Source organism: Patagioenas fasciata, chromosome 23 (genome assembly GCF_037038585.1).
Source record: "Patagioenas fasciata isolate bPatFas1 chromosome 23, bPatFas1.hap1, whole genome shotgun sequence".
In the NCBI taxonomy this organism is placed as follows: domain Eukaryota; kingdom Metazoa; phylum Chordata; class Aves; order Columbiformes; family Columbidae; genus Patagioenas; species Patagioenas fasciata.
Genome location: NC_092542.1, coordinates 4,950,445 through 4,973,362, shown reverse-complemented (window position 1 = coordinate 4,973,362; position 22,918 = coordinate 4,950,445). Strand labels below are relative to the sequence as shown.

The 22,918-nt window shown below is 43.1% G+C and overlaps 1 protein-coding gene across 1 annotated transcript in view; it reads right to left on the bottom strand.

Annotated features, from left to right (window-relative positions):
* TMCO4 (transmembrane and coiled-coil domains 4) overlaps positions 1 to 22,913 on the bottom strand; it is a 31,880-nt gene extending 8,967 nt beyond the window's left edge. Inside the window, exons 1-12 of the mRNA XM_065855069.2 lie at positions 22,835 to 22,913; positions 19,429 to 19,592; positions 18,890 to 19,064; positions 14,598 to 14,625; positions 12,518 to 12,650; positions 8,891 to 8,988; positions 8,035 to 8,178; positions 7,424 to 7,543; positions 5,905 to 6,069; positions 5,208 to 5,344; positions 4,006 to 4,090; positions 570 to 687 (exon numbers count right to left, since the gene is read on the bottom strand). Of these exons, the coding sequence (XP_065711141.1) occupies positions 570 to 687; positions 4,006 to 4,090; positions 5,208 to 5,344; positions 5,905 to 6,069; positions 7,424 to 7,543; positions 8,035 to 8,178; positions 8,891 to 8,988; positions 12,518 to 12,650; positions 14,598 to 14,625; positions 18,890 to 19,064; positions 19,429 to 19,586 (1,361 nt within the window). The 5' untranslated portion in view covers positions 19,587 to 19,592; positions 22,835 to 22,913. The remainder of the gene's footprint in view (positions 1 to 569; positions 688 to 4,005; positions 4,091 to 5,207; positions 5,345 to 5,904; positions 6,070 to 7,423; positions 7,544 to 8,034; positions 8,179 to 8,890; positions 8,989 to 12,517; positions 12,651 to 14,597; positions 14,626 to 18,889; positions 19,065 to 19,428; positions 19,593 to 22,834) is intronic.
* Positions 22,914 to 22,918: the final 5 nt, after the last annotated feature.

The following is a 22,918-nucleotide window of genomic DNA, read 5'->3' as shown; positions in this document are numbered from 1 at the left end:
TCTTGACTAGAAACTCTCCCAGATATAAAAACTTGTCAATTTGCTTGAGCTCCTTCCCTTCCATTGCAATTTTTACATCTTGTTCCCCATAAGCAGCCTCTAATGAATCATATCTCCAAGCTTTGATAGATCTTAATCCACATTCTTTAATTGTCAGTGAACTTCATGGCTGTATTTATAGTCCTTTCCACAAACCTGAGCTTTAAAGTGGCCTTAGAATACGTCAGATTATGGACACAAACACACTGACCCAGCTTTGAGCTGCTGAGCTGATATAACCCCGCCACAGCATGAACAGGACCTACATATTGAGCACCTCAGGCTTCCAGTGTGACTGTTAATGTCAAACAGCCAAGAGCTGGAGCCAGAACAGCCTTCAAGTGTCTGCTGAAAACTCTCATGTCCAGTTAATCCAAGGGAGAGATCTCCGGAGGGAAGAGCCTCTGGCGCTGCTGAATCAACATACTCGCCAGCTGAACAAATATTCACTTACAAAGTGCTCAAAAGGGATAAAAATCATTTCAAAGTGACGCTAGCACCGTGAAGCGGAGGACTGAGCACGTACAGACCTGCAGTAGCCGTTTATGATCCTGCCCGACACCACTTTTGTGATGGCTTTCCAGTACTTGGCTTCTCCTTCCACTGGAGCTCCCAGTAAGATCACATCTTCAATGATCCCTTGAGAGTCTGTTGAGAGGAAAAAAGCAGAACAGCTCAGATTTAGAGAATATTTCAGAGGGAGAACCGGCTTGGCCTCTGTTCAGAAAGATGCAGTTCAAGCAGCAAACCCATGGGAAGTTCTTTCCACAGACCTGGGTCTGGGTTTGCATGGAGCTGAACTGTTACGCTTTGAAACGGGGGAGAGGGACCAACATTCCTTATAGCGCAAATGTTGTCGTATATTAAGCACGATAAGCTCTTGCCACAGTCCTTAGAGCTGAGTTAGTGACAAACGTGACCTGCACCCACAACAGAAAACACCCAGGTTCTTAGTATTGATTGGGAACTGGCAACAATGAAGGCGTTTGCCAACACGAGGTGATAATCTATCAAACTGGTTTGATTCTCTTGAAGGGTTCTTTAACATGAATGCCCACGGCACGACTTGCTGAAAAAGAATGTTGAATTTTAAGCGTAATAAATCTTCCTCTCTTATCAGACAGCTGCAACTGGGAAATTTCAGTAGAAATAATTATGGAATGAGAAATACTGGGCAGCTCTACTACTTTCCTAACCTCCTAAACAATATATTAGTATCTATTAATAAATCTTCTTGGTAAAGAGAGATCAAGCAGCTGATGCCAAAGCAGTTAGATGGAATTCACAGCAGCGCACGTCTTGGGAAGTTCATGGGTATAACCTGCCAAATCCAAACTCTCCGCCGGTGGGAGAGCAGCGTTCGTGAGATGTGAGCTCAACCATCCTGTAAAATAATGTGCTAAAGTTTAGGGGGAGGCAGAAGTGAGAATAACTGCATATTGCATCAAGTTATGATGGAGAGGTGCTGCCTGGCTTGACTTTTTAAACGTAAATCCATTGGTTTCCTTTCCCTTATAGCAGTAAAAGACACGGAGCTGCCTGCAGTGCCTGCATCTTTCTCTGTGGTGTAAATCCCAGCTCCTGACAACAATCCAAATGAGCTCTCATGGTCTTAGTTCTTATTGCAAAGCAAATTTTGCACCGATCAAGCAAAGAGCAACTCAATTTTGTCAGTGTGATCCATGAGCAATAAAGTCCTTTTCCCATCATCATGAGCAATGAAAAATAAAACCCAAAGCCTCGTGAACGGGGAGCTCGTTCCAACCAAGGTACTAAATTCCACGGTCACGGTGTGAGCCAACTGAATAAACAAACAGCTAATTCATCAGGATCCTGGATGTTTGGGCAAGGTATTGGAAGCTTTTGTGTCTCTGGTCCTTTGTACAGTTTATTTCTTGCTCAGAACAAAAATGTTCAGCCTCGGCTGAAAAACACTTGTTTTCTCCCAATGTCGACAGAGGGGGATGGAAACCATACAAATGTATTTCACAGTTTGCAAATCTTTTATGTGTGGGCAGAATTTAAACCTGAGATGATTGGTCCCTGGGCACAGAGGAAAGCACCTCATCATGTTAGCCCTCACTGGAAAAGGGTGGGATTTAGGTCTCTCTGGGCATTGTACAGATCCAGTGCCATGGAGAGTGTTTCATGGCAGAGGTTGGCAGCGGTATTCCCAGTACCCAACCCCAGCAGAGCTGGCGATACTGGTCACACATGTGATTCTGTCAGATACCACGATCAGTATTAGCTAAATATCTCATATGTGACACCTCGCTCCTATCGCACGTCGTTTGGCTTCAAGCTTCAGGTTCAGGCTGTTATTAATTTTCATTAGTTTACACTTCTTATTTATTAAAATGCATGGGAGTTGTGATGGAAAAATATCAGACCAATGATCTTCCTTGTGGGTCCCTTCCAACTCAGGACATTCTTGATTCTTCCCACGTCGTAACTTGTCTCTGATGGGTCATTACTACATCTTCTGCTGTAATTTCATTTTCTGGAAAGCTACTAAGCTCTGGCTTCCAAAGTCATTTGTGATGAAGTGTCCCAAAGGTTATTTAATTGCTTTACAGAGGAGTATTTTCTTTTAACAGAATTTGAGTTTCTGCCATGGTGTTTCAATGGATAATCCATGATTAGTTATTTGTCCTCAGAAATGCCACTGCCATCTGGATACAAAAGGCCCGCATGACTAAGCCTTGTGTTCCTTTTGTGTGAGACATCCAAGTCCAAACTCCAATCTGTCTCAGATGTCCCAGGTCCCAGCTCCGTTCCTTCTGTGGCTTGTGCTGGAACGTGCGTGTGCAGAACGCCTTGGCAATCCGCGCCGAACACGCTGCTTTTCATCTCGCAAACAGCTCAGCTTTCGTAATTCAATTAAGGAACTGGAAAACGAGTGTACGGTGGGGAGCTGCTATGATACATAATTACGATGCTTAGATTTCTTTAGAATGGCAGCCAACCTTAAAGACCCCTAATGATTTCCTTTCACGTATTACTTAGCTACGGTCCCGTGTTATTCCAGCGAGAGACTACAGACCATTAAATAAAAGCCTGGAAATGTCTCAGCCCCTGGCATTCTTAGCGCACAAAAAGAGTAGATCTAGGGCCAGATTAGGATCTGGGTTCTGCCTTCAGTGTCACTCCATTAGGATCATTCTGGATTTGATTAGATCTATTTTGAGAGCAGAAATCCTGTATTTGAGGACTTCCATCCTAAACCAGAAGTGAAGTTCTGGTACACAGCTGTCAGCTGAAGAAATGCTGACGTTCTCCATCCTCACTTGACTCTGCTCCCACCTTCTCGGGCTTTATTGAACGTTTGCCTTTATAAAGCTATTTATTAGAGACTTTCTGTGAGGCTAAATGATTAATTAATTAAATTAACTCTGTAGGGGGGAAGGCAGGCTGAACGCACACACTCACTACTGACTCAACTCCAAGATGCTATTTGCATCTACTGATCATAAATGATTTTATTCTTTTTCTAAATTAAAAATAGAATCTATTAATAAACAGAACCACAAACGGGTAATATATTGACAGATGGTTTTATACATGACTTTGGGGAAAAATTACCATGAAAATAGCAGATGACAGTGGCATTTCAGTGACTTAAATGGAAGGGAGGACTCGGGGAATCAGATACGATAGCTGGAGAGAGCTTCCAATAAAGGCAAAGCATCCTCTGCTGCGATTGCAGGGGCACGTGGGCAGCTCACAGGCCGATCTGGCAGCCGAATGTCACCAAATGTCAAGTTGTTGTTTACAGACCAGGGACCAAACTGACACACTGGAGCACCCTGAGTGAAGACAGCTGATTTAATCCACTGAACTGGTGGTTTCTGTCCTATCCTAAAAGACCCAAGCTCTGCTCCAGAAGAACTCTGCCTCTTGGAAGAAAAACTGCTCTACTAGCAATAAGGAAGATTAAGGAAGAAAAGGTTAGGAGGTGAATTTTACCTTTTTCTTGAGCCATCTCCTGCAGGCAGAAGTAAATGACTCTTGCACCCAGACTGAAGCCAATTAGTGTGACAGGTCGCTTGCCCTAAGAAAGAGGGAAATGAGGAAACACCATCAAATACCGTTACACACCAGTACCTGGGACGCAAAGCACTGAGGCTTGTGCATGATCTTTTAAACGTGTGAGCAATTTGGCTGATTTCTAAGGGATTATGTATCGCTAACGCTACGAACAGTTCAACACTCAGAATTCTGCATATCTATTTGGTGTTTTTTGATTCTCAGAAAACCAACTGAAAGGATCCAGTGATCTGAAGTTACAGCAAAGCCGATGTTTCAAACAGAAACAAACCAGATGCTGCCATTGTTTTGAAATTTCCAAATAAAAGCCTAATTCACAGATCAAAAATTTTCCTAGAAATGTTTCGATAAAGAGAAAAAGCAGCTGTCCTACAAAAATATCGACCGCTTCTAGACTCAAGACTGAATGACAGCAGCACTGTGTGGCTGTGATAAAAAATGATGTGGCGTAAGCTTTTCTTTTGAATAGCCTAATAAGATTTTCTATAAGATCAAAGGCAATGATAATCTCTATAATCTCAACAGCAATAAAAAATAATCGTTGTATTAACAGGGCAGCAGGTGTGCGATGGACTCCATAGACATGACACTGAGTAGTTTCAGACGTTCCGACACACTGGAATGTGTTTTCACTTCTCCGTGGGCAAAAACACGGCCCATGGTGCATCTAATGCTGCACAGTCGCCTCTTACATTGTTTTGCTGGTGCCTCTTAAGTATCAGTGAATATTTTAACACTCTGTATTCTCTTTTCACCTATCTTTATTTTTCTGTTCCCAAATTCGCACTAGGTGAGTTGGCCTGGCTGTTTTGTGACGTGGTCAAGCCACTTGTCATTTATGCCCCGGATCTTTTCTTCTTTGTTTAGAAAAGCTTTAGGTTAAATGGAATGAATCTTGTCAGGAATTCTCTGATTCACTTGGGACTTATTTTTTCTGCAATGAACCAGATACACGCTGGTCACCTTCATGCATCTTTTTTTTTTTATTTTTCAGTTTATTATTGATTTGCTTCTCCCTGGAAAGATACCACTTAATAGTTAATTAGTGTGACTATAAAACTTTGCCTCCATGGGCCAAATCCCTTACGCATGTTATTATTGGATAATATCTAGGCAATTACCTGCTGTCGACTGAGCAGGATATGTGCTAGGTGTTTGCCTACTTCAGCAGAGCGATGGAGACACACTCCCCAGGGGTTGTCAATGACACTGGCAACAGTCAAAAGCGATGTTGGCCACGTCAAGGCCGTCACAATACCTGCGAGACACAAAGCAAACAGCACAGCACAGTCACAAACCTGGGCTGCTCTTAGGAAACACCAAAAGCAAGATGGTTCACTGATGTTAAAAGCTAAACCTGAGACCTTTTGCCGTTTCCAGTTCTTCTTTCTCAAGAGCTGATCTGAGAAATGCTTTGCTAGGCTAAAGATAAGAAGGAATCTGATGTTCTGATACAGAGGCAAACAGACACTATACATGAATGTAACCTGCATGTGAAAGGTTTGTGTAAAGCAGTAAAACACAGTTTAATAACATAGAGAAATAAACACAGTGACACATGAAGGAAGGTGCTTCCAGCTGTAATTTTAAAAGAACAAGTCAATGACACAGAGGCAGAGCAATCCAGGAAAGCAAATCTAAATTACAGGTGTGGCAGAGAGGGTTCTCAGGCCAGTTCTGCAGGGCGGTGCCAATCCTGCCAGAAATCTCCTCTGTTTGCTCAGAAATCTGTATTTAGGAAAGCTTCTTTAAACAGAAACCAACAGTCAAACTGCACAAGAGCCGCTCATGCAGATCAGAGATGATTTAGGTTCTTACCTGACAAGACAGTGAATTTTAAGGCTTCTTGAGCCATCATGTTGACAAAACCATTCAGTAGGGAATCTAAGGCGTTGCCGAGCTCCATCAAGTACTTGGATTCCCAGGCCAGGCAGTACTGCTCACTCGATCGCAACATGCTGCTCCACGGTGCTGTGAAGCTCCCTGGGAAAGGTTGCAAAGATGCAATTCATGTTCAGAGAAAACACAACAACGTCTGACTCCTGGCAAGATGAGTCCAGCAAAGACTCAGAAAAGAACCAGCAGGACACTGCAATATACTTATACTGTAAAATCAGGAATCATATTTTAAAATACTGTTAGATTTAGACTCTGTATTTCCACTGTTTTATAATAAATTTGGGGGTTGTAAATCATGCCACAGCTTCAGCTGCCTTGACAAAGGATCTTCAGTGTGGACAGGCTCAGAGTTCATGACCTGTTCCATTGCCTCAAAGGCTGCCAAGACAGATGGATATTAATACTAATAGCAGGTATTGAGGATGTTCCTCCCAGCATCAGCCAACAGGCCAAGTCCTGCAGCTCCATCTTCTCATACAGACCCAAGAAGGGCCGGTCCTGAGAATTTTTTAAGCCATATTCTCTCTCCTGTTTGTGATTTTGCTTTTTTAAACATGACAGCAGATTGCTAGTTATGGAAGAAGAATGTGTGTCATTTTTAACTCCCTTTTAAGGGCAAATGGACACAAAAAGGTTCCTGAAGGGACACACTTGTCTTTGGAACAGTGCCTGGGAGCCCTCCAAGCCTGAGGATTTGGACCCCCGGTGAGCAGACAATGAGAAAAGCCGAAGCGTTGTAATGAAAAGTGAAAATAACCTTAGTCTGACAGCAAGCTGCAACCTAACAAACAACAACCTTTTGCATTAATGATAGCCAGTGTTAATTATGATGCTTCTGAATAAATTGGCAGCTGTTCAGTCAGGTTGCTGAACACATCAGCAGACAGTTGAGATATTTTAAATGACAAGCTATACTGGAAACTAAAACAGTACGGACTTTTCAAGGTTGCTGCCTCTAAGTTCACCTCCCGAGTGCTGTGCTTAACAGGATTTACTTGACAGAACTTTCTTGCCAATAAACCTCATTATCTGGCAGATACCCAGAAGGAAAAGGACACTATTTTCTGTTAATTGCTGGAGGATAAGCATAAGGTCTCAGAGATAGGTGAGACACTTTGTACTACTGCTGGAAATCATCCACTCCAAACAGACCTTTCCTAGCAAAACCAGACAGCATTTATTAACATTTATTAATCTGCTATGATTACTGCCAATCCTGCTATCACTACAACCAATTTACTGCCCTCTCTGCTTCCTCTGTTTTGATTGGGACTGCAGACTGGGTTGCAAAATCTTATGTTGAGAGTCCATGTGTTTTAGTTACCAGGCCATGCAAGCTGGGGGAAGACAGGGTGCTACAAGAGCAGATGTTTGTGCCGAGAATGGAAGAAAGACACAGCTCTCCAGGCTCCTCTCGGTTTCCTCGTGTTGTTCTTACCATATTTTCCTGCGCACAGCCATCCAGTAATTGCTATAGTGATATGAAGCTGCTTTCCTTCCGTGAGTGGGAGGAATTCAAACTCTTCGATGGCTCCCACACGCTTCTTCATCTTGTATCCTACACACAGTAGGGCAGAAACACGAGTCTCAGAAATCGCACAGCAAGGACAAACTGCTAATAGTAGAAGCTCCTAAGAAATTATTTGGGTCATTTGGATAGGTTTGTGGGTTTTTTTCCTTTCCAAAACCCTCAGCGAGTCTGTGCATTACTTAGAGTCTGGTACAGAGCCAACATGATTCTTCTGGGCTTGTGTGATTTGAAGGAATCCCAGCAGAAAGCTTTTCTTGCTGCAGACCTGACATCAGCTGCGACAGCCGCTGCTCTCCGTGGCAGCATCTTTCTAAGCTACATCCCAAATACTCTTTTCCTACTTGGTCATCAGGGGCTACACAGCATCTCAATCGGCATTGAAATTAAATTTCACAGTTGTGGGATTACACTTCACATTGCTTCCCTTGCTCTGCAGAGCTCAGTTAAGTCGTGAGCTCTGCATTTACAGGCAAGATCCTGTGCCTCGGGAGCTCAGAAATGTGCCGTCGCTCTCTCACCGGTAAGGCCGGCTCCAGCCGCTCCGAAAAGCGATGCCATGACAGCAATTCCAGCGGTCGAACCTAAAGCGGCTGCTCCAGCGCTCCCGATGATAGTAGCAGCTCCCGCAGCAACCAGAGGGGCAGCGAGACCCCCCGTCAAGCCTGAAGATGTAACAAGTAACATCACCAAACTATTAATCACCTTCAAAAACTAGGCAGTCATTGCCCTGTGCTGTGTGAGGGCTGCTAATGCTACTGGAAAGGTACAAATTATGGTCTTTTTTTTTGCATCACCAATAAAGGGGCTTTCTGGCCCTGGGTCTCTGCACAGATTCTTTGACTGACTTCAGTAAAAATGAAGAGCAATTTGAAAGTCAAAGGAAGAATGTGTGGTAGAATGGGGGGAGCTATGCCCTGTTTGCTTAGGAAACATTGATCTAGTCTCACACTATTCTGAATTTAGACCTGAAGACTTGATCCTCCTTACAACACAAGAGCAAAAGAGGAGAAAACATTTTTTAAGGGTGACGACGTCAGTTTAATATTTCCCCCAGCCAGTGAAGCTACATTGGAATAACTTTTCCAGCTAATTATGTCTGTTTTATTTTCACGTGGCTGAAAATATTTCTCTTAGATTTGGGGTTTCTTCTGTTGTTTGTCTGGGTTTTTCTTGTTTGTTTGGGGTGTTTTTTTGGTATCTGAAGTGACATGCTACACTCAGCCTGGCAAAGCAAAGCAGCAAACACTTTACAATTGAAGTTTGGGCTAAAAGGTGTGATGGGTTTTGCTGCCAAATGTGTAATTCAGACACCCCCCCCCCAGTGATGTGCAAGCAATTCAGGAGCAAATGTCCAAACTGCCAGAGCAGCCTCACCTATCACTGTTCCGCCCCCAACGGTCGCCAAACCGATCAGCAGGTATCTCTTCAGCTTTCTTCTTCTTTCCTTCTTTTTTCTTGATACTTCTGCAGTTCTGTGGGGGGATTAGAAGCACAAAAGCTGATGGAAAAGCCTGACAGATAACAACGCTGCATCAGAATCTGTTTTTATTCTCTGCAGTGTAATTTCCCTACTGGGAACAGTAAAAAGGAACAAGCAGGTGTGGACTGTGACAACACACTCAGATTTATGAGCACGGACATAAACCCACAGATTTAAATTAAAACGATGTAATTGCTGACAAAAGCCAACAGATGTTACTTACTTGGAATATCCTTCCTAATAGGGCTGAAGCTTGTAAAAAAAGACACAAAAAATCAAAAGCATTTCAATAACTGCCTATATGGCTTAGAAAAGACCCAAGAAAGCTAAGGGGAAACAGGGAAAAGTGTTTGAAACACGAGAGAATAGGCATAGTTTGTGCTAACAAACAGAGGGATGGAATGAAACTATTTTCCAACAACAGTGTTTACATTTAGCTGCTTTCTAATTGCACATCACAACATAATAATAGAAGAGGTATTAAACACAGTCATTAGTTCATTTGTCTGTGTGCATTTAAGCTACATTTTAACAAACTTACCAGAAACAGGTAAATAAACCTGAAAGGAACAAATATCACTTATTAGGCACTGCTTTTGGCTTCTGTCCACTGTCTTTGTTTTCTCTCTTAGAAGAAATACTTCGCCCTTCAGAGGAAAGTGCGAGAAACAGGATGCTGGAATAAATTGCTTACAAAGGAAGGTTCCTTCTAGCCTGCTAATGCAGCAGTTAATCCAGGCCTTTAAACATGAGAATGTATCTTGCTTCCAAACTTGGATATTTTCCCTTTTAATCCTAGCATAATTGTGGATTTTCATTATCCATATAATGGCCTAATCCTTCTTGGAACCCCCTAAGCGCACTGTAATTTTGATAAAGACAGTTTTAGATGAGTCCCAAACAATACGCGGCTTTGTAAAACGCAGCAGGAGGAGAATGAAGCACAGCGGGCGAAATCCCCGCGCCGTTCAAGTCAACAGCAGAACCCCCGTTGAGTTGCACAGCACGGAGGCTTCGCCTCCACAGAAATCTTCCAAAAAAGATTGTGTATTACCTGCCGCAGCAGCAAACGCAGCCAAGAACAACAGCGCTGCCTGCAATGGCTGCATCTTCAGCATTTTCTGTGTAACCAAGCTCAATTTCTACAAACCCACGCTCAAGGCAGTATTTGGATATGCCCCGGATTGTGCCTGCAGTCACCAACCTGAATGCCCAGCTTCGGAAAAATATTGCTCGAGGTGTTCTTTAAACCAGTCCTACAGTCTGCCTGCTCATACCTATGTTGGTAATATCCAGCAATTTCTGTTCTACATAGTGGTTCATCAGTTGCTTTCCTAATAGGTTCTGCATTGCAATTATCACTTGATTATCAGACTGCCCTTTTTTTCCACTATGGTAATTAACTGCCTCTTCTGGTAATTCTTTACCCTTAGTGATCCTGGATATGCAGCTTCTTGCCTGAACCACAAATTATCTTCGGAGGGATTTTACAGGTGGAATGACAGGTCATTTTCCAATGATGAAAAGCGTCAGATGGACACGTTGGCGAGCAAATGATGCCATATTTTCCAGTTTCTCACAGAAAGAGAGGTTCACGCCTGCAGGTCAGGACATTTTCGGTGCTGGTTAAGATGGATTTAAGTATTTGGAGCTTTTTTCTATAGATGTCCATATGTACATTTAACCTTGCCCATTCTGGGCCACAGGCCAAAACACAGCAACAAAAGTGGGAGCAAAACCTTCTGTTAATAAATATCAGTAAAAACTGCCTATGCAGAAGCTGCCAAAACCCTGTGTTATTGTTCTAAAACCTCTTGCAGTGGATGGTCAAAGCTGGAAGCATCCTAAGCAGATGCTGATGTGTTCCCTGCCCCCAAAAATCTGTGAGGTCAAAGCGGTGACAGGTTTATATTCCACTTCTTTTCCCCATTGACTCCTAACTTTAAAACAAACCAAGGGTCATTGATTCTCCACAAATCTCAGCCCTGTTTTAGACACGCAGTAACGAATGTGTTCGCACAGCAGTCTTGGACTACTCTCACTATATTGTTTTTCTCTTTTCTCTAATAGGTATTTACTTCCATGACTGCAACCACTGGATAGATACAAAACCCAATGGGTTTGAAAGCCACACTTTTAATTATGCAGCAAAATCCTCCAGTTGCTCTCGCCTTTATCACTGCTGTCTTTTTGGGTTGTGCTGCAGGAGCCACAAGTCCAGTTGATACAGAATTAGGTACTGGAGCATCATCTTTGCAAATGACACCCCACCCTTGGCATCGATGTTCTCCTGCACAAAAGGGACAGGTTTGAGTTTGTTTCCACAAGCCACAGCAAAACAGTCCCCATTAATACCAACCCTTGCTCCTGCATGCCAAACCGTGTCCTGTTTAGCAGTCCATGATCTTTGAGATTATTCTGACTTTCCCTTTTTACAGTGCACTATAAAGTTAAGCTTTATTTAAATAAACTATAACTGAAAGAGACCTGTCACATGCTGGACGCCACGGTAACGTCTGAACTTTACTGTGTCAGGAACATTGATTAAAGCCTTTATTAGCACTCAGGTTAATCTCATAACCTGTTTGCTGAGTTGACAGAAAGTCCACTACGGACATGTTTACTGCCTTACATATTGCTAAACCTTCACGCAACTCCTGCCTAACACATGAAATATAAAAATACTACATTTCTTGTAGATACCAACATTTCGGCATTTTCATATCTAAGAACTAGTGATTAAGAGAATTAATCCTATATTCGTAACACAAAAGTAGGAGTCAGGTGTGTAAGTATCTAATGATGCAGATTGTTGCCCTCAGAGATCTACCTTCAAAAGGAATTCAACAGCTGTCGAACAGGACACAGAGAAAGACAGATCCATAGAAAATCAGCAACTGAGGATCTAATCCCAAACTTATAGGAACTTACTTCATTCTGCAAGAGGCAGTTCTAGCTGAAGAATATTGGGTCAAAAGATAAGAGACACAAGATCTTTCTGATGTAGTTAAGCATAATCTACAGTCTAGGAGAGGAAACCGGAGCACAGAAGTGAAGCAGGTCAGCACGGAGTAGCCTTTACCAGCTCTGATTTTAAGAATGCTGAGCTTTCCTTGAGGTTGAGGTTGGATCTGGGACCAATTTCTTCCCCAAAGGGCTGTGGGGCGTTGGAACAGGCTGCCCAGGGCAGTGCTGGAGTCACCATCCCTGGAGGGCTGGACAGACGGACATGAGGTTCTCAGGACATGGGGCAGGGGCAGGGCTGGGGGAATATTGGACTCCATGATCTTGGGGGGCTTTTCCAACCAAAATGATTCTATGATACCATGATTCTGTGATTCCTGCTTCTCAGCACAGCCAAAGTGCTGTGAGGGCTCTGCAACCCTCATCAAGCCATAAATGATTGCACTGAGCCATGGGGGGGAATGATCAGAGACTGGACTTAGGCACAAGGAATCACGGCTAAGCTTTCAAGCACCGGCAGAATTTTTTCATGCCGTAGTCAACCCAAATGTTCTTACTCTGACTCTTCTTCTTTTTGTTCCTTCAAGCTCTCAAGCAGAGATTCCTCCAGGACTTCCAGCTCCTCCAAGGGGACTCTCAGCAGCCAGGTGATGTGGCAGATCAACACCCTTGCTCGAGCATCGTAGTACCCTTAAACAGAGGGAAGCCCAGGAAATCAGTCAGTTGGCATCACGGCAGATTAAATAGCGAGCAGTGCACTCAGCTGTGCTGCAGGACCCTGTCCCACACAAGCAAAGCTCCTTCCCTCAGGCCCTCTTCATCTTCTGTGTGTTTGAAGACAATTCCTTTATCTAGAGGAGAGCGTGACAAATGGAAAATCCTTAATCCCTGCAAACCTCATCCTGTGAACAGAGTCACTACACCAGGTAATTGTCTCTGTGGCCAAAAAGAGGTCATAAACCCTTCGCTCTTCATCCTCTGTAATGGCTCTGGATAGGCTGCATCTTCTCAGCAGAGAAATGCTGCAGCAAGACCAGTCCTAACTCAAAATACCCCATATATACATATCTATAGGTAACAGGACACAATACACCTCAATGATGCACCAGTGCAAGATGTGGTATCTTGTAAAAACGTGCCTCCATGCAAAACCTTTGTATTGAATCCATCTTGTTGGCAACAAGAGGGACTCTTGTTTAAAACTACACACCAGCTCACCTCGTAGCATCACTGACAATTGTTCACATTGATACTTCACTGCTGGAGATGCAGGAGTGAGCAGTGCGCTCAGACAACACGCCACAGGGGAAATGACTCCTCCTGGGCTTATAAGCAGGTGTTCTTTAAGAAAAGACATTTTAAATGTAACAGATTTTAAATTATTTGTGCCAAGTCTTGCTTTCTTAATGTGTTTCTCTCGGTAGCACCTGCCGGCTTTAGTAAAGGGTTCTTGGTGCACTCTGGGATGAAAAATGCAATTGCTTTTCTAGTGGTGGGTGAAGATACTGGCAAGACCCAACTATAAAGTATGTTTCTGATACCCACTGCACGTAGATCAAATATGGCACTTAGCAGTCTATTAGGTTTATTAATTTATTGCCATCAATACCACGATACCAAACTACTTCAATAGGCTTTAATGACGCCAGTTTGGAGATTTGTGCGTAGTTGAGAAATAAGGATGGTATTTTTCTTCGCTTCATCCCTGATATGTGCCATGTTTTGCAAGCCCAAGCAGGTGTTTTGAGGAGCAGCCTTCTTGTTTCCTGTCTGCTAATACACAACTTCGCTTTTTATTATACTTAACCAGCTTGGCTCTAAGTTAGCGAGTCTTGAAAATATATTTCTTTTAAATTCCAGCTTAGCAAAATAAGCAGTTTTGCAATAACTGACTTGTCAATTTTCCATTAAAAATAAAGCAAGAGCAAAAATGGTACTTTGTTCTGCAGAAACAGGCTAATCAGCAACCAGTGAGGTCCTTCATGTGAGAACGTGTTAAAACACAGAGATTTAAAAAACGCAAGGAGTGATACAGGACAGGCTTCTTTTAGAAATGAACATTTTGTTCAGTAGCCAGTCTTTATGTCATTAATTCTCTCAGACTAATCCATGCTACGCATTGTAAACCAGAAAATTATTTTATTCATACTATAATATATGAGTAAAATCACTTTTATTTTTAATAGGCTTCACAGGACACTCTGGAAATTATTCCCTGAATAGTGTTTTTTTTCTTCGTTTTAGGCAACAAGCAATCTGCCAGGAGCTTTGCTAGGCTGAGATTTTCGTAACAGCTTCACTGGCTTCCTAAAGGAGGAGGTGGCCTGCACCCCTGGAAACACTGGATACAAACCAGTTTCAGTTCAGAACTATCCTACCATCACTTTTTGCATGGCAACACATGCCATGAAGGTAAGGAGGTGAACAGCTGTTCAATTTTTAACAGGTATTATTAATCACCCCTAATATAATAGTTGGCTTCGCTGTAGTGGACGCAGGGGAAGAGTGTGCTGGTTTTGCTATAAAGGAAGACAAGATAAAATAGGATGGTACCTTGAGCTTTTTGAGCATTTTAAACTATCAGACATAAACTCACCTACGTTATTCTTACAAAGAACAAATGGTGGGTAAACTTACCATCTCTAAGAGAGAAGGATAGAAGGTCCTAAAAAGAAAAAAAAAAAGAATATTCAAGTTAAAAGTGATGATGTATGCCTGGAGACATCAAAATGGAGGCATGAAAACCCATTGGACTGTGATTTAATTACTGCAGATTCAGTTCATAAACATGGGAAGCCATCACGTTACAGTATAGTAGGGCAGTGCAGAGCAAAGCCAGATGTTTCCAATACAAAATTCTCCAGATGCAGGTACTAATGGCTGGACAGGAGTATATAATGGATGGTATACGCTGAAGCATCCTATATTATTTGTTATAGCCATCCTGTTACAACTGAAAGCACCACAATTACACCAAACTTCAAAGTTTGGAGGAACAGGGCTTTAATCTTCCTACCACTCCAATAACTTCTGCTCACTATATGGTCATAAATACTCATATTTTCAACAGAAGTAACAGGTTTGAATGCTGTTCTAATGGACCAGTGGCCCCTATTTTCTTTGGCTTTCTGGGAATTCATAGCTCTAGGCAGTAAGGCTAAACTGACATGAAGTTCTTTTGGATTAAGTGCTCAAAACCAGAAAATTCAAATTTATGGCCATCTGTCAAGACTGGGGGGACTTGACTTGTGTGTTGGCTCTTCACCATTAAAAAATCAGATAAATAAATCAATACAATAGATGGTTTCTACGGACAAATCCATGAAAAAAAGAGGTCAGTGTCTATTCTCCTCTTTTATTGTCACTGGACAAATTTTTAGTTCTTTATGTAACGAGAACACTGAGCACTCGCTCAGTCTAGTTCCTTCCCTCTCCTACACACAAATAAAACACAGCCGAATTTTACAGGGAATCCTTCAGCCCTTTGGGAACACAAAATATGCAGCCAAAGATGTAGGCGGCTGCCAAAGAGTTTATGATTATTAGTCCCATAAGCTCCTAAGCAAAATTTGTATCGTAAAAATGTCTCTAATCTTTTCCCTACTGCATGAGAAGCATAGAATGGAGAACAAGCCATCCTTAACCAACTCCTACTAGAAGAGGGGGAAACTATAGTTATTATCCAGGCAAAAGGAAGTGCCTGGACTCTAAATATAATTTCAACATGAGTCGGCTGTTTCATAAAGGAGAAGAGAGTGTTTGCACAGGGCTGGGGAAACCAAAGGATTAGGGCAGCTGAACTCCCACCTCTAGGTGCTTCTTCACCAGTTATAACCCCAAAACCTTTGCTCCCAGTATGTCAGTAATGCTTTTAATTTGTTAGCCACTGAATCAGGTCTCCTCTGTTCCCCTAATCACCACACTACAGAAAAAAAAAAAGGCTTCTTTTTAGTTCTGGCCACAATTAGTATTCAGTGCATGCACACACACTGGTTGGTGGGATGTGGGAACTGGAGAAATTATTTCTACAAGCAGAGAGAGGAATGTAACCCCATTTTCCCAAAGCCTGAGTGCTCTAACGACGCAGGTATTAGATAGACGAACACCATCAGCCCCTCCCTGGCCGCAGTTTTGTGGGGAACGGTTGGCACAGAGGTGTCAAAACCCAGCATTAGACCCAGCGCTGGGAGTCCAAACCAGAAGGTTGACCAAGCAAAGAGCCTGAAGTCTCGAATAAGGTGAAGCTTGTGATCTTGATGCCATAATTTTCCACGGAATAATGTAAATAGCCTTTGGAACAGGGTTATTACCATTTGTAAGCAATAAATTAATCCCTGTGTGTTGCAAAGGGAACTGTGGGTTGTGCCTCAGGTCCTATATGATATGCCCAGTATCCTCTGTGGCACCTAACATCAAATAACCTCTCTTAAACATCTGGCCTAAGCGTTTCCATACATGTATTTCAAAAGGTTAGGGATGGATCCAGCTAATCAAGCAATAAAATTGAACTACTCTTTTTATTGCATCTGTGCCAATTATCATTCTCAACTATTTCTAATTGACATAGGCTTTGCATGTACTACTGTGCAGTCCTCTGGAATCCAATCAGCATTGATTAGATTAGTTCGCAAGTTTGTTTTCCCTCTCTAAGCAGCAGTTATTATTTTGAAGTTGGTGTTTTGATTCTCCCTGAGCACAAGACTGCCGCCCCTAGGACAGAGAAGCCCTGTGAAGAAAGGGAAGCGAGCTTCATTCAGAGGCTTTGCCAGCTTTTTATTAATTGCCGCAAGTTCAAAATTCATTTCCTCAAGAACAGAGAGCATCCAGTCCACATCACAGTGGATATGTACAGAAAAATACAGGAAAATGGACATTCTAAGTATGTCCAGAGGAAAAATAATATTAAGAACTTAGAACATTTCCACACCTGTCATCACTTCTTCACCTCTTTTTGTTGCACTGCCTTCTCATATTGCACCCACAGCTTATGTGTTTTGACTACTGACCTTAAAGGATTCGGTTAACCAACATTTGCCTGCATTAGTCATCTGCAGTGAATGCAAACAAAGATAAAACTCCACAATCCTCAAATTTTCTTTGAATCCACGGTGAGCTCACCTTTAGTCTCCTGACCTCATGCGTCAACTCTTCAGCATGCTAAGATGGAGGGAATTCAAAAACTGAGGCACTAGTGCTGACAGGACCCTGCCACCGGACACACCGAGCAATTGAAGTGTTTTTGTTAAATAAACAGTAAATGTTGCATCAGCAGCAGCTGAAGACAAAGAACCAAGAGCACCATAAAACAACATGTCAAGAATTCACAAAGCTTTGTCCCGCAGCTTGTTTATTTTCAGGTAAGATGTAAAAAGCTGATCTCTGCTTGTTACACTGAAGTCTCCAATACCTTGCAAGCCTCTTCTGCCTTGCTCTACAAAAGTCTTTAATTCTATCTTTCCTTGGACAAAAATCAATCACCTTGCACACATACCTGCCTGCATGAGGTACTGATGTTGTGGCATTACACTGAGAGCTATTCCTGATCTCTGCTTTCAACTAATCAAAGAATTGTTGTCTGCGGCTTCTGCGTTTCACCTGATCACCAGGTGATAATGCCTCAGTGCAAAATACCGTGCACTCCCACTGATGCATACCCACTTTTGTAAAAGCACATGGAGCCCTGGTGCAACGTAAGCTTGGAGCAAGCACCAGCTAAATTTCACCAAAATTTCACACTTAATGAACTCGGCAGCAATGCAGGAAGACATGCCTAAATCTAGAGAATCCATCCTGAAGCAGAGAGAATGAGAGAAACAACCTGGGAAACAGCAAGCCATTTAAAAATGAGTGTGGATTTGTTGATTTTGGGCAAACAACATCAAAACAGTTCCTCTTATTTTAGAAGATCTGTCCTAACTTAGTAATTAAGCTCAAGATTCTCTGTCAGTGTACTGTTAAGAGGACTTTGGGCACTGTAACATTCGGATGTTCAGAGCAGATCCTCTGAGGCCTTTTATGGACTCACTAGGAGACACCAGAGATGGCTGAGATAATGGGAGCTGGTCACGATGAACGTTCACTCCTATCATATCTTTACTTAAGCAGCCATGTCCTTGCATCTGCTGTTCTGTTGGGCCACTGCTGAAGGTGACCGTGTGATAACTATTACTCAATACCAGAGTGCTGTCTGCACGCAGGATGTCTCACTGTTTCCTTGTGTGCAGCAGACAGCACGGGGCATGAGTGACAGCAGCCATGTTACATGTGGCATCAGCAGCAGCCAACTGTGCTCTTCGCCCTGCATAACGTGGGCCTGGATGAGGAGATATCGTCCCCAGATGAGGCTCTGGGGTGAAGGTGAACACCACCCAAATGCTTTGCCTCTTATCTTTACATCAGCTCTTACATCAGAACATTATGGAGTAGTCACAGTCTCATTCTCAGCGAAAGAAAATAGTCACGGTAACTTATTTCCTTCCAGCCAAAGCTGACTCTGGAAAAAAAGACTTTGCAAATGGTGCTATTTGGAGCATGTATGTTTTGTATTACAGGATGGTGAAGAGGTTTGGAAACAAATGTAAAACAGGTCTATCTTGCTCAGTGTTTCACTGTAGAAAACAGATATGAATCAAAACCACTGCAATAGTAAGTCGAAGCAAAAAGTTTGACCATTCTCTGTTCTGTAGGGCAACAGCATCAAAGACACAAAATGTTAATTCAACAGACAGTAATTGTGCCTCATGTTCATCGCTTCCACGAGCTGTTAATGGATAGAGAGACTGCCAGTCACCCACACAGCTACTCAGAAGTATATGCGTATCAGAAATATTGATTTTACTTCCTTGACTGTACAAACAGAACTTCAGTTGCAAACAGACAGGTATGACAAGTCTCTTGCAAACAAGAGCGAGGGGAGCACAGGAACTTACTTGGGTAATGACAACTGGATTTTCTTTCAAGATGGGATCCTTCAGCAAAATCTGGGCAAAAGTTTCTGTGCCCTCACCTCCTAAGCCACCAGCAAATGCAGTCATGGCAGGTAAGACAGCTTCGGGCAGGTCCAGCCATTTCACAAAGCCCTCAATAAATTCCATCCTGAAGGAGCTGGAAGGCAACAGTAGCAGTTAAAGCTCTGTTAATGGGTATTTTTGCAAACTTTGAGTGATCCTTGGTTTCAAATGCTTATCTGTGGCTGTTCACACAAAAATCAAAGCATTGTAAGACGTCAGACCTTGCTTCCATACATGCTCCAAAGTCTGCAGAATTAAGGGATGCGATTTGTGCCAAAGTATAAAAGTTTTAAATCTATAAGATAAAAAAGTCAATGCACTTAAGAAAACACTTAATGTCAAAAGGATCTTCCACTCCTCAACCTTCAGAAGGCCCCACACAGTCTGATACCAGCTCTGCCTGCGCTGCTACCTAAAAGCCACCTCCTTTGCTCACCCCTTGCCAGCCTGTGTCGTACCTTTGCTCTTTTTCAGGGAAGAGCTGTGCCAGAGATATCCCGCACAGCGCCGCGTAAGCAAATTTTCCCGGTTCGCCCAGCTGCTGGCCCAGGAGCACACATGGTTCCTTTTCGCCCTCCTGTTCAGCTGAAGTTTTCCACTTCTCTTCCACAGCCATTTTCACCTGCAAGTTGAAAGAGGAAAAAGAAGAAAAACAAAAACCACAAGCAGTTGGAAACCAGGAAGCAAGGAGACAAATTGCCTTTGCTTTTTCACTGTCACACTTGCCGTCGCTATTAGGTCGAGTCTGTCAAGGTCCAGCTTGTGCATCCCCCGCTAACATGGTGCTGTGACCAAAGAAGACAAGAGACTTTCTGTTCCCCGGTTCTCAAAATTTTTGCACAGAATTAGCCAGAAATACTTCACACAGCAAAAGGAAGAATCACCTCCGAGATGCAAAGAGGCTGGGCTCCGCTCAGGCGGATCATTCACATTTACCACAAAAATAACATGTACAATAAAAGCTCTGCACCTGGTGCAGGGACCAGTAGGGCTGCCTGGGAAATAATTTGCCTCCCTCATCCTCAATCCAAATTGCTCCTCTGTTCGTTTTGCTGACAGTGTTAAGAAAGTCGAGCCCAGCTGCAGCCTCCAACGAGGGCTTTTAATGCCTCCCATGCCCATCACTTTGCTAATAGCATCCTCTCCTCTATATAACCTGCTGCTGCTTTTTTTCCCCAAATAGAAGATCCCAGCACCACACGGACCTTGAGCTGGGCCAAAATATTATTTTTTAGAGTGCAGACATGTGCATTTCCAACTGAACAGCTTACAACAGCTCCCTGGGGCTCTCCTCACGATACAAGTGGCTAACAGAGGTGACTGAAATCAGGCAGACATGACAACAGCTCATTTCACAATTAAACAGGGCTAACGATCTGCTCCAAAGCTCCCTCACATCCCTTGAAACGTCTACTGACTTCATCAAGATTCAATCGGTTTCTAAGGGGCCCAAATCACCTATTTTGTTATATAATTCCTATTTAAATGTTTCCTTTCTTCTGAACCCTGTAGAAAGCGGCTAAAAAGGAATTAGAAGACCATAGAGAACCTCAGAGGATGCAGACACCACTTATGGAGTAGTTTTGGAGTCCTGGAATAAAGAAATGCAGCACAGGAGCAGCTCTTTTTAAATGAGATTTTATTATCCACATGCTGTCTGTCAGAGTCTCCTGGGACAGGTGTCTGTCTTGCCTTCTAACTCAGGAATTTATGCGAGGGGATGCAGATTCCTCAAGGCTCGCGCTATTTTAACTGCTGGTGTACAGATGCAAGGAAAATCCATCACTCGAGGGCTGATGGTTATTGTCGCTCACACCTCTCTCCCTCCCAATGGCATCTCGGTGCGTTTCCATGGAAACATCACACTCCAGCAACACGGGAGCACAAAGTCCACAGGAATAAACTTATTTCCGTATCAACCACAGAAGGGAAGGGCAAGATTACGCTTCCCCAGAGAGGGCGGGTACCAACCTCAGCAGCAATTATGCCGCTGTGCAAGTGGCGTGAGACTTGTCTTCATGCTTTCCAGGACTTCCCTACAAAAAAGGAGCTCCAAGCCCCTCAGTTCGACCCCAAAATCCATTTAACATCACTCGCTAGGCTCTCATCTTCCTAAAGCATCCAGGCTCACGGACCAATTTGTGCAGAAATAATCTAGCGCTTCAAGTTTCAATAAATTTACAATGACTTGGCGTGTATGCTCGCCTCTGGACACAGATTTATTAGCTTATTACAGGAATAAAATTGAAAATTATATTGAAAATAAAATTCCCTTCCCTGCTGGGGTAGATTTATTGATTTGTTAACACAAAAGGCTCATATGAAAAGTGAAGCAGCTAAAAAGGAATCAGAAATGGTACAACTATTTAACCTTGTTTCCCAACAACATTAAAAATGTGACCAATTATGGAGTGACACCACAGTGGCTTCTTGCATGCAACTTTATTGCCATCATGCACAAATACTTCATAGTCCTGTGCCTTCCTGAGAAAGCTTCTGAAATAGTTTTCTTTGCTAAAAGGTGCTCTGATCCGTACACTTGACGTGCATCCTTCAATACAGATTTCTACTCATAAATATATGGGATAAAATTGGCTCTGATATTCAGACATGCAGCATAAAAAATGGCAACATGTGATTTAGTAAACAAAACTTGGGCCAAGAAGTTTTGCTATTAAATCCAAGATGAGGCAATTGAGAGCTAGAAATACATCCTGAAAGTTATCTACAGCTTGTGGCACTGGAATTCACGTCTCTGTCTCAAACAATGGGATTCAGCAGTCAATAGTATTGCCATAAACTGAACCATCACTTAAAAGAGATATTTTTTATCACTTCCAGCGCTCACTTTTCACACAAAACCCTTTGTTTTCTTGAGAGGTGGTGTCTTTTATACAGCAGCTCCCACAATCCTATTTGGAAAGGGGAAAGATAATCTTTTTGTGGATCTAAGGCTGTACAATCTGCATGCATTCCCTACTGCTAGAAAAAGAAATATAAAGATGCTGGTATGACAAAAGTGACCAAAACACCAATATGTCCATCTCAGAGACTCTCAAAAGTTAAGGAGGTGTCTCATTAAGTTCAGAGAAGTGGTTGTAAGTAATTATCAGATAGAGCTGGCCAAAAAGTCCCTTAGCAAGGACACTGGGGGACAGTGTGGCTGAATTATGGTTGAGCATCACACACCATGACTGCAGAAACATTTTGCAGATAAATTTTTTTATCTGCACGTTCTTACATCCTGGGAGCGCCACAGCCTTCACTTTTAATCCCTAGATACGAACACGGAACACAATTAATTCAGTCCCGGATAAAATCCCTTATTGCCACAAGAACACGCAATACTGGCAGGTGCTGCGGAGACGTGTGCTAAATGTAAAACACATCAGAGACCGAGGGGACGGGGAAACCTAGAAGCTGAAGCAGCTGCAGAAGTGAGCGGGTTTGATTCGGTTAATCCAGATGCTGGTAGAAGCGATGTCAGTTCACACAAGGTGGGAAAAGCTGCGGAGAGAGACGAGACCAGCAAAGAGCAGGAAAAACATGAAGGAAACACCTCAGCTGGGGAAGCTCTGAGGAAAGACATCTCCAAAACTGATTTTCACTTTTATCGCATGTCCCTTGTGTGTGAGACCTCTGCTGCTAGAATACAGGCTTTTTTCTTTTTTTTTTTTTACAGAAAGTGGCACTTTTGACAACCGCTGAGGACACCAAGCCCTCGGCAGCTTGGGGAACACTGACATCGCCCTCTCCTCAGGGAACAGCCTGAGGAGAACATCTCGCCCGCTCGCCCCTCCGCCCGCGGAGCTGCACCCCAGCCGTGCCCAGCCCCTCTCCCCCCAACCCCGGCCCGAACCCGACCTGTTGCCGGTCGGGCCTCGCACAGAGCAGCCGCGCTCCTTCCGCCGCCGCCGCCCGCCCCTTCCCTTCCCGTCCTGCCCGCCG